At 49.2% G+C, this 12,028-nt stretch overlaps 1 protein-coding gene across 1 annotated transcript in view; it reads left to right on the top strand.

The window, feature by feature from the left end:
* The window catches only part of LOC140426035 (vitellogenin-like), a 122,336-nt gene that overhangs the window by 94,402 nt on the left and 15,906 nt on the right, over nucleotides 1-12,028 (top strand). Inside the window, exons 25-26 of the mRNA XM_072510334.1 lie at nucleotides 4,291-4,383; nucleotides 10,357-10,569. Coding sequence (XP_072366435.1) covers nucleotides 4,291-4,383; nucleotides 10,357-10,569 — 306 coding nt within the window. The remainder of the gene's footprint in view (nucleotides 1-4,290; nucleotides 4,384-10,356; nucleotides 10,570-12,028) is intronic.

Below are 12,028 nucleotides of genomic sequence, written 5' to 3'. Positions count from 1 at the left end.
CGACCCCGTCGCGGACGGCGGTCCCTGGGGCGCCAGAGGCGCCGTCGTTCCGACCGAAACTGGGACCAGCCCAGGGGCCATAACTGGGACCAGCCCAGGGGCCGTATCTTCCATGTGGATGAACCTGCGGCAACTACTCCTGAGGACATGGAGACGGAGGACGACTGCCTGCAGCTGCATTGTGTGGCAGCTCCCCGTGTGGCCCCCATTAAGGTGACAGTACGGGTCAATGTCCACCCGCTTTAGATGGAGTTGGACACTGGCGCAGCAGTCTCCGTGATCGTCCAGAGGACATTCGACCGCATCAAGCAGGGTATACAGACCCTTGCATTAACCGACTCACAGGCCAGGTTGGCCACCTACACGGGGGAACCACTGGACATTGCAGGAACTACAATGACCCCTGTTGTTTATGGACGCCAGGAGGGGCATTTCCCACTTATCGTGGTGCGCGGCCATGGGCCCAGCCTGTTGGGTCGGGACTGGTTGTGCCATTTGCGGTTGCAATGGCAGCACATCCTCCAAACCGTTTCTGAAGGGTTGACTGAGGTGCTAGGACGATACCCAGATGTATTCCAGTCCAGTTTGGGGAAAATAAAAGGGGCCATAGCCCATATCCAAGCCGCGCTATTTCCGGGCGCGCACGGTTCCTTACGCCTTGCTCGAGAAGGTAGAAGGGGAGCTCACTCATTTGGAGAGTTTGGGTATTATCGGGCCCGTCCGTTTTGCTGACTGGGCAGCACCAATTGTACCTGTAATGAAGCCAGATGCCACAGTTCGCTTGTGTGGCGACTATAAACTTACAGTGAATACGGCTTCCCGACTCGACCGATATCCAATGCCTCGCATAGAGGATCTCTACGCGAAGCTTGCAGGTGGACTCTCATTCACAAAATTAGATATGAGTCACGCCTACCTGCAGTTGGAGCTGGACCCTGCCTCCCGACCATATGTAACGATTAATACACACCGGGGCCTGTATGAATATACACGGTTGCCCTTTGGAGTATCCTCCGCCTGCGCAATTTTTCAACGTGTTATGGAGGGCATTTTGAGAGGTTTACCACGTGTGGCTGTCTTCTTAGATGACGTTTTGATTACAGGGACGTCGGAGCAGGAACATTTGGAAAATCTGGAGGCTGTCCTTAGACGCTTTTCGGAGGCTGGAGTCCGTTTACGTCGCACAAAGTGCGTATTTCAGGCAAAGGAAGTAGTCTACCTAGGTTATCGGGTGGACCGCGAAGATTTGCACCCTGTCGCAGAGAAGGTGCGTGCAATTCAACAGGCCCCCGCCCCGACTGACACTTCGCATCTTCGTTCTTTTCTCGGTCTCGTAAACTATTACGGGAAGTTCCTCCCCAATCTGGCAACTATGCTGCCCCTTTGCACCTTCTGCTAAAGAAAAATCACACCTGGGTTTGGGGTCAGCCGCAGGAAACCGCTTTCCGGCGATAAAGCAACAATTGTCGTCGTCTGGGTTACTAACCCACTCTGATCCTGGAAAGCCTTTGCTCGTCACATGTGATGCATCCCCGTATGGTATTGGGGCCGTCCTGTCCCACAAGATGGAGAACGGGGCCGAGCGACCGATAGCTTTCGCCTCCCGCACATTGACTGCAGCGGAGAAAAAGTACGCGCAGATCGAGAAGGAGGGCCTGGCAGTGGTTTTTGCGGTGAAACACTTCCACCAGTACATGTATGGCCGCCATTTCACTATCGTGACTGATCATAAGCCTCTGCTGGGGCTTTTCAGAGAGGATAAGCCAATACCGCCCATTGCTTCCGCACGGATCCAGCGCTGGGCTTTGTTGCTTGCTGCATACGAGTATTCTCTGGAGCACAAACCAGGTACGCAGATAGCAAATGCCGACGCACTGAGCCGATTGCCTTTATCGACCGGCCCCATGTTGACCCCCACGACCGGTGAGGTGGTTGCAACCCTAAATTTTATGGACACCTTGCCTGTCACGGCATCACAGATCATGAGTGGACCCAGACGGAGCCAGTCCTGTCAAAGGTTCGGCACATAGTCCTGGATGGTGGGCAGCATAGACAGCTCCCAGGCGAGTTACGGGCATTTTCCTCCAAGCTGTCAGAGTTCAGCGTGGAAGACGGCATCCTCTTGTGGGGGACGCGTGTGGTTGTCCCGGAAAAAGGCCAGGAGCTGATATTATCAGACTTGTACAATCGGCATCCAGGTGTGACCAAAATGAAAATGTTGGCCCGGAGTTATGTCTGGTGGCCAGGCCTCGACACCGACATTGAGAAGGCGGCCCAAAACTGCTCCATTTGCCAGGAGCATCAGAAGCTTCCGCCGGCCGCGCCCCTACATCACTGGGAATGGCCAGGGCGGCCTTGGGCACGCTTACATGCAGATTTCGCCGGCCCTTTTTAAGGATCCACGTTCCTTCTATTAATTGACGCCCAGTCTAAATGGCTAGAGGTACATAAGATGCAGGGGACAACGCCCTGCGCAACAATTGAAAAGATGCGTTTGTCGTTTAGTACGCCTGGCCTCCCCGAGGTGCTGGTCACGGATAATGGCACTCCATTCACGAGTGAGGAGTTTGCGAGGTTCACGAAGATGAACGGCATCCGCCATATCCGCACTGCCCCTTACCACCCGGCTTCATCAAATGGGTTGGCAGAGCGGGCAGTGCAGACATTTAAAAGAGGCCTAAAGAAGCAGTCTTCCGGATCAATGGACACGAGACTGGCTCGCTTTTTGTTTACGTATAGGACCACCCCCCATGCGGTGACTGGGGTAGCTCCCGCAGAACTCCTAATGGGCCGGAGACTTTGCACCCGCCTTAGTATGGTTTTCCCGGACATTGGCGCAAAAGTACGCCGCACACAAGAATGGCAGGGACAGGAATTTTCTCGGCATCGGCCGATACGGCAGATTGCGCCCGGTGACCCAGTGTTCGTTCAGAATTTTGCTGGTGGTGCCCAGTGGATTCCTGGTGTAATCTTTCGCCACACGGGCCCTATATCTTACCAAGTGCAAGCCCAGGGTCGTCTCCAGCGCAAACATGTAGACCACATTCGGTCCAGAAGACTATCCCCTCAAAAGATTCCCCGCCCCCGGAGCTCATTTCTACAGCCGCAGAGACCAGAGACACGGAAAGGTAGTCCTCACAATCTTCCATTGGTGCCTCACTCGAAACCTGCGCAGGTCGCTACAGAACCAAATGGAGATAGAGACGCTGACATGACGGAGGCAGCAGACTCTGACTCCGAGATGGAGACACAGGATGCATCAGAGGGGGAATCCTCGGGTCCACGGGCCGTGGATGTACAACCGTTGCGTCGTTCATCACGGAAGCACCGGTCTCCATCTCGTTTCATGCCGCCTGATCCAGCGCCGCGTGCAAATGGTGTCCGGCCTGCGGCAAAACGAGGCCGAGCCCTCCTTTGCCAGGGTCTTCGGTGGATTACTTGGACTTTGGGGGGGAGGGATGTTATAACCTGCCTACTTACCATTGGCTGGGGACTAATGACAATCCCACAATCCTGTGGGAGTATGAGCTTCCCCAATGAGAGGGGCGGAGAAACCATTAGTAAACTCCAAGTATAAATAAAGCTGGCCAGTTTGCAACCAGCAGGAAGCAGTGTGCAGCAAGGGAAGTTACTGCTACTGTTATATATATATGTTATTATAAATAAATGTTATTACTTTGTATCCTTAAAACTCGTGCTGGATTCTTCGTGGCCCTCACAAAATCCGGTTTCCTCCCACAAGTCCCAAAAGACGTGTTGTTAGGTGGATTGGACATTCTGAATTTTCCCTCCGTGTACCCGAACAGGCTCCGGAATGTGGCGACTAGGGGATTTTCACAGTAACCTCATTGCAGTGTTAATGTAAGCCTGCTTGTGACACTAATAAAGATTATTATTATTATGTTCAAGTGTGACGCCATCTGCCCTCTGAGGTGGATATACAAGAACCTGTGCTTATTATTTCAAAAAGGACCAGAGGAGTTACCCCTGGTGTCCAGGACAGTATTCTGTATTTCTGAGTCTGTTGCCCTTGTCCTTCTACGTGGGAGAATTCACAGGTCTGGAAGGTGTTGTCTATGCAACCTTGGCGAGTTGCTGCAGTGCATTCTGTAGATGGTACACTGTCGCGACTGTGGGTCAGTGATGGAGGGAGTGAGTGTTCAAGGTGGTGTTAGGGATGCCAATCAAATGGCTGCTTTATGGTTTTGAGCTTCTTGAATGTTGTTATTTTCTGCTTCATGCTCAGTTGCTCAGAACATAAATCTGACGCTTTTCACTTTATAAATCTAGACGACTCACAGGGGGAAACCAGCCAGGAACAAGCCACACTCCAGACTAAGACACAGACATGGTAGCTCGAGCAGTAGACAATCTTCTGAACAGGTTAGTCGTTCACTCAACAGCCTTTACCTCTGGAAGGTCATAATGCAAAGGAGTGGAAGTTATCTCCAGTTATATAAAACTCTAGTTAGATCACAGTCTGGACTGCTGCATTCAACCACTGCACCACCAAAGCGTCAATAGCGGAACATGTAAATTACTGATAACTTAGGGCCTATTAACAGGGCTCTTTATTTTCAAAATGGCGATTGAATATAGTGTAAGGATGTTCAGTAGAATTGGAATAATCACTCTGTCCTTGGGATGGGGCACTCCAAGCAGTCAGTGCCACAGATAGGCTGGTTTCTCTGCCACTTTGCATGCTGGGTAAAATATCCTCCATTCCCAGAGGCCATTTCCTGCAGAAAACCTGCTGCTGACGCACACTGACCAGCAAACACTGACTTTATGAGGGTTAGGGACAGCAAGGAAACAGGCCTCAAGGGGAAGGACCAGCCACCCTGGCCCAGTGAAAGGATTTGATGCATTGAAGACTGTTCATAGTTCACAATTCACCAGTGTTCATATTAGGGTGCCTCTTGCATAGTTACCATGTGCACCAATTGTGTCCATTGATAAGGGTCCATTGATGCAGGTGTCTGTTTTAAGCAGTGTCTGTTTATATCCTGGGGGTGGGTGCCGTGTGGATGCATCAGCAAGTACTGAGATAAAAGAGTTAAATTAAAAGGAGAGTTTTCACAGGCTAGGCCTGTATTCCCTCGTGTTCACAGTTTGATGGATGATCCAATTCAACTATCTAGGTCACTCCTTAGAAAATAGCTAAATTGGAACATAGAACATGGAACAGTACAGCACAGTACAGGCCCTTCGGCCCACGATGTTGTGCCAACCATTTATCTTAATCTAAGATCAACCTAACCAACCACCCCTTCAATTTGCTACTGTCCATGTGCCTGTCCAAGAGTCACTTAAATGACTCTGACTCCACCACCTCTGCTGACAGTGCATTCCACGCACCCACCACTCGCTGTGTAAAGAACCCCCTCTGACATCTCCCCTATACTTCCTCCAATCACCTTAAAACTATGTCCCCTCGTGACAGCCATTTCTGCCCTGGGGAAAAGTATCTGGCTATCCACTTTATCCATGCCTCTCATCACCCTTGTACACCTCTATCAAGTCACCTCTCTTCCTCCTTCGCTCCAGTGAGAAAAGCCCTAGCTCCCTCAACCTTTCTTCATAAGACATGCCTCCAGTCCAGGCAGCATCCTGGTAAATCTCCTCTGTACCCTCTCCAAAGCATCCACATCCTTCCTATGATGAGGTGACCAGAACTGGACACAATATTCCAAGTGTGGTCTAACTAGGGTTTTATAAAGCTGCAGCAAAACCTCGCGACTCTTAAACTCAATCCCCCTGTTAATGAAAGCCAACACATCATACGCCTTCTTAACAACCCTATCAACCTGGGTGGGAACTTTGAGGGATCTATGTACGTGGACCCCAAGATCCCTCTGTTCTTCCACACTTCCAAGAATCCTGCCTTTGACCCTGTATTCAGCATTCAAATTCGACTTTCCAAAATGAATCACTTCACATTTATCAAGGTTGAACTCCATCTGTCACTTCTCAGCCCAGCTCTGCATCCTATCAATGTCCTGTTGTAACCTGCAACAGCCCTCAACACTATCTACAACTCCACCAACCTTTGTGCCATCGGCCAACTTACTAACCCACCCATCCACTTCCTCATCCAAGTCATTTATAAAAACCACAAAGAGCAGAGGTCCCAGAACAGATCCCTGCGGGACAGCACTGGTCACCGACCTCCAGGCGGGTTACATTCCCTCCACTACCACTCGCTGTCTTCTTTCGGCCAGCCAATTCTGTATCCAGACAACCAAATTTCCCTGTATCCCATGCCCCCTAACGTTCTGAATGAGCCTACCATGGGGAACCTGATCAAATGCCTTCCTAAAATCCATATACACCACATCCAGTGCCCGACCTTCATCAATGTGCCTCGTCACATCCTCAAAGAATTCAATGAGGCGTGACCTGCCACTCGCAAAGCCATGCTGACTATCTTTAATCAAACTATGTTTTTCTAAATAATCATAAATCCGATCTCTCAGAATCCTTTCCAATATTTTGCTCACCACAGACGTAAGACTGATGGATCTGTAATTCCCAGGGATGTCCCTATTCCCTTCCTTGAATAGAGGAACAACATTCGCCTCCCTCCAATCATCCGGTACTACTCCAGTGGAGAGTGAGGACGCAAAGATCATTGCCAACGGCACAGCAATCTCCTCCCCCGCTTCCCGTAGTAACCTTGGGTATAACCCGTCAGGCCCAGGGGACTTATCTATCCTGATGCTTTTCAAAATTTCCAGCACATCCTCCTTCTTAATATCAACCTGTTCGAGTCTATTAACCTGGTTCACGCTGTTCTCATGAACAACAAAGTCCCTCTCTCTAGTGAATACTGAAGCGAAATATTCATTTAGGGCCTCCCCTAATTTCCTCAGAGTCTAGGCACAAGTTCCCTCCACTATCCCTGATCGGCCCTACTCTCACTCTGATCATCCTCTTATTTCTCACATAAGTGTAGAACGCCTTGGGGTTTTCCCTAATCCTTCCTGCCAGGGCTTTTTCATGCCCCCTTCTAGCTCTCCCAAGTCTATTTTTGAGTTCCTTCCTGGTTACCTTGTAACCCTCTAGAACCGTGCCAGATCCAGGGGCAGCACGGTAGCATTGTGGATAGCACAATTGCTTCACAGCTGCAGGGTCCCAGGTTCGATTCCGGCTTGGATCACTGTCTGTGCGGAGTCTGCACATCCTCCCCGTGTGTGCGTGGGTTTCCTCCAGGTGCTCCGGTTTCCTCACACAGTCCAAAGATGTGCACGTTAGGTGGATTGGCCATGCTAAATTGCCCTTAGTGTCCAAAATTGCCCATAGTGTTGGGTGGGGTTGCTGGGTTATGGGGATAGGGTGGAGGTGTGGACCTTAGGTAGGTTGCTCTTTCCAAGAGCCAGTGCAGACTCGATGGGCCGAATGGCCTCCTTCTGCACTGTAAATTCTATGAAATCTATGAAATCCTTGCTTCCTCAACCTTACGTAAGCTTCCTTCTTCCTCTTGACTAGAAGCTACACTTCTCTTGTCATCCAAGGCTCCTTCACCTTACCATTCCTTCCTCGTCTCAGTGGGACAAAACAATTCAGCACTCACAGCAAGTGCTCCTTAAACAACCCCCACATTACTGTAGTGCATTTCCCCACAATTAACTGTTCCCACTTTATGCTCCTCAGCTCCTGTCTAATAGCAGTATAATTTCCCCTCCCCCAATTAAATACCTTCCCATACTGTGTGTTCCTATCCCTCTCTATGACTATGGTAAAGGTCAAGGAGTTGTGGTCACTGTCACCGAAATGCCCACCCACTGAGACATCTGACACCTGGCCTGGTTCGTTACCGAGCACCAATCCAATGTGGCCTCCCCCAAGTCAGCCTATCTACATATTGAGTCAGGAATCCTTCCTGCACACACCTGACAAAATCTGCTCCATCCAAACCATTTGCAGTAAGGAGGTTCCAGTCAATATTAGGGAAGTTGAAGTCACACATGAGAACAACTCTGTTACTTCTGCACTTTTCCAAGATCTGCCGCCCAATCTGTTCCTCTATCTCTCTGCTGCTATTGGGGGGTCTATAGAAAACTCCCAATAAAGTGACTGCTCCTTTCTTGTTTCTGACTTCCACCCATACTGACTCAGTAGACAAACCCTCCTCAACTACCTCCTTTTCTGCAGCTGTGATGCACTCCCTAATTAATCGTGCCACTCCCCCTCCTCTTTTAACTCCCTCCCTATTCTTCTTAAAACATCTAAACCTCAGAACATCTAACAACCATTCCTGCCCCTGTGAAATCCATGTCTTCGTAATGGCCACAACATCGTAGTTCCAAGTACTGATCCATGCTCTAAGTTCATCTCCCTTATTCCTGACACTCCTTGCATTGAAACAGACACACTTTAACCCATCCCACTGAGTGCAGCTTTGCCCTATCAACTGTCTATCCTTCCTCACAGACTCGCTGCATACTATTTCTGCCTGTTCAACAGCTACCCTATCCTCTGATCCGTAATTCTGGTTCCCATCCCCCTGCCAAACTAGTTTAAACCCTCCCGAAGAGCTCTAGAAAACCTCCCACCCAGGATATTGGTGCCTCTCCAGTTTAGGTGTAATCCGTCCTTCATGTACAGGTCCTACCTTCCCCAGAAGGTATCCCAATGATCCACATATCTGAAGCCTTTCCGCCTGCACCAGCCCTGTAGCCACGCGTTCAGCTGCACTCGCTCTCTGTTCCTTGCCTCACTTGCACGTGGCACCGGTAGCAATCCTGAGATTACTGCTCATCCTGCTCTTTAGCTTCCAATCTATCTCCCTGAAATCACTTTTTAGATCCTCATTCCTTTTCTTAAATATGTCGTTGGTGCCTATGTGCACCACGACTTCTGGTTTCTCATCCTCCCCCTTAAGAACCCAGTAGCCTTGATCTGAGACATCCCTGGCCCTGGCACCCGGGAAGCAACATACCTTCCGGGAGTCTCGCTCGCGACCACAGAATCTCCTATCCGTTCCCCTAACCATGGAGTCTCCTATAACTATTGCTTTTCTGTTCTCCCCCTTCCCTTCTGAGCCACGGAGCCAGGCTCAGTGCCAGAGACATGCCTGCGAGGGCCCTCCCCCAGCAGGTCAACCCCCCCAACAGCATCCAAAACGGTATACTTGTTTTGAAGGGGAACGGCCACAAGGGATCCCTGCACTGTCTGCCCGTTCGTTTTCTTTCCCCTGACTGTAACCCAGCTACTCTTGTCCTGCACCTTGGGTGTGGCTACCTCCCTGTAACTCCTCTCTATCACCCCCTCTGCCTCCCGGATGATCCGAAGTTCATCCAACTCCAGTTCCCTAACGGACTCTCTGAGTCCAGTTCCCGCAGGTGTAGTCAGTGGGGCCACCAGTGGTGTCCCTCACCACCCACATTCTACAGGAGGAGCATCCTACAGGAGGAGCATGCAACTTCCCTCGCCTCCATCCCCTTTGATCTGAATTCCCAAAGAGATTTAAAAGGAAAGAAAAAGATTACACCTATTAGGCCCTTAAAAAAAAAAAAATATATATATATATATATATATACTGCTGCTACTCTGAAGTGAACCCTCTAAAATTGGTGATTCTGCTAAATGATACAAAGATAGCTTGCTGCCTCCAAAAAACAAAAACAAACAACTCTTACCTTACAGAATGTAGCTGCCGTGTGAACCAACTGGGACTCTGCTCCCAGTCAGCTGCACTCTCTGTAAACTCCCGGCTCCCTTCACGCTGTTTGAGGAAATGTAGGAAATGAAATAAAAGGAGCACCTTGCTCCCTCATCACCTAGCTCCCTCAGCCACCAAACTCTCACTACAGTACTCGAATGCACCCAAATTCAGCACTCATTGCCAGTTAGATAGGGTAAAGAGCAAAGAATGGTTGGTGGATTCCAGAGCAAACAGATACATTATTATATTATTATTATTATAATTATATTATTATCACCTTACAATGAGAGCCAGGACTGAGGTCAGGAAGCATTTTTTCACACTTAGGGGAGTATAATTCTGGAACTCCGCGCACACCTCCCGTTCTCCCCTCCCCCAGACAGTTGTTGAAGGTAAAGGGTGGTTGAAAATTTTGAAACTGTAATGAGTAGATATTTGTTGCGCACGGTTATTAAGGTTTACAGGATCAAGGCAGGCAGATGGAGTTAAGTTTAAGATCAGCCATGAACTAACTGAATAATGACACAGGTTTGTAAGGGGCAGAATGCACCCCCCACCCCCCCACCCCCCCCCCCCACCCCCCCACTCCCCCCACCCCCCCCCCCCCCCCCCCACCCCCCGCACCCCTGCCCACCCTTTTTCTGCTCTCTGCTTCTTCATTTTATGTTGACGTTTGTTTTCAATTCCAGCGTGATCTCATCAGGGACATTGGTACTCCCTCACTCATCGTTCTTGCTCGGGCTAGAAGGTCTGATGGAATACAGCAAGGATATCAGCTCACTGGATCTGTGGAAAGCTCCCATGGCAGGCCTGAAATGCACCTGCGACTTGTCGATCTGAAGGAAGACAGCATATGGAAAATGTGTGTGGATGCTGCTGTCCCTAAGCCACACAAAGCAATGGTACTGTATAAACCAGAGCATGAATAAGCCATGAGAATGAGGTCATTTCGTCCGTCATGCCTATGCCAGCTTTTTGAAAGCGCAATCCAATTTCTCCCACTTTTGCGTCTCCTCTCCCCATACCACTGCCGATTTTTTTCTGTTCAAGTATTAATCCCTTTAGAATGCAACCATTAAACTGTTCACAAGCATTCACAACTGTTCACAAGCATTCTCCTAATTTCCCCCCCCCCCATCCCCATCTTTTTGTATGGACAAGAGGGCCCATTGCTCGTATGGCTCCATGTGTCTCAAGTCTGTGCCCTCTAGTTACAAGTGAAGGCAGTTTCCCTAGATTTACTTTTGTCAAAACCCCTTACGAATGGATCATGTCGGCTGTGCCCTGTCTGAAGCACTCCACAGGTGTAAATTCGACTCTTTCACGGGGCCCCATTTTTGTCTAAGGAGCCAGGAACTGGAGCAGAAATCGTCCAGATTTCAACCTGGGCAAGGGGTTTTCACAATAACTTCATTGCCGTGTTAATGTAAGCCTACTTTATAATAAAGATTATTATTATTAACTGGCAATGATTTGGGGTGTACAGGTGGGCCCCACCAGGTAGAATGTCATCTGGCTGACTGCGGCCCAGGTCCAGGGTAATGGAGAAGTCATTCGCCCAGGGTTGAAACCTGTCTGGATCACTCACCCAGGCATTCGGCAGGTGCTTGTGGCTTCAACTGGACGAGGTTGTGTTATGGGCCAGGGTTTAGAGAACCCCAAAGTGTATCATGGAGTTCCCCTGACCCACAACTTTTAATAGATTGTGGTATGGGGAGCACACGGCCCACTCCACAGGTGTGGTACAGCAGAAATGGAAAAGTATTTTTTAAAGCAAAACAATGTTTATTCTATCAACTCAAGTTAACCTTTTTAAAACATACAGTGAACATCTTAGCAACCATCAATTCAAATACAACCCCCAAAGAATACAACACTAAGTAATCCTTTAAGCTTTCCTTTTAACATCCATAAGACTTAAAACACCTTCCAACAGAAGCACATTAGGTTTACATTCACTACTGAGAACATTTATAATTCTGAATTCACCAAATGATCAAGAGATAGTCTTTTGATGGCAGAGAGAACAGCAGTACACCTGCTTGGTCTGGCTTCAGCTCCAACACTGAAAACAAAACTAAATCACACCCTGCAGCCTGCTCAAAAATGAAAGTAAAAAGCTAACAGACAGCCCAGCTCCACCCACACTCTGACATCACTGCAGCAGTAAACACACATTTCTTAAAGGTACTCTCACATGACAGTTGAGACACACACTCTTTGATGGGTGGGTGCCCCAATTACAAAGCAAACCACAAGCACTGGACTGTTTATCCAAACATGTCACTGTATTACCATAACTATCTGCATAACTATCAGCTGGGTCACTGTCTGTGCGGAGTCTGCACGTTCTCCCATGTC

This window comes from Scyliorhinus torazame, chromosome 7 (assembly GCF_047496885.1).
Source record: "Scyliorhinus torazame isolate Kashiwa2021f chromosome 7, sScyTor2.1, whole genome shotgun sequence".
NCBI classification, from domain to species: Eukaryota; Metazoa; Chordata; class Chondrichthyes; order Carcharhiniformes; family Scyliorhinidae; genus Scyliorhinus; species Scyliorhinus torazame.
Note: the sequence above shows the minus strand (reverse complement) of the source record. Positions and strands in the feature narration are given on the sequence as shown.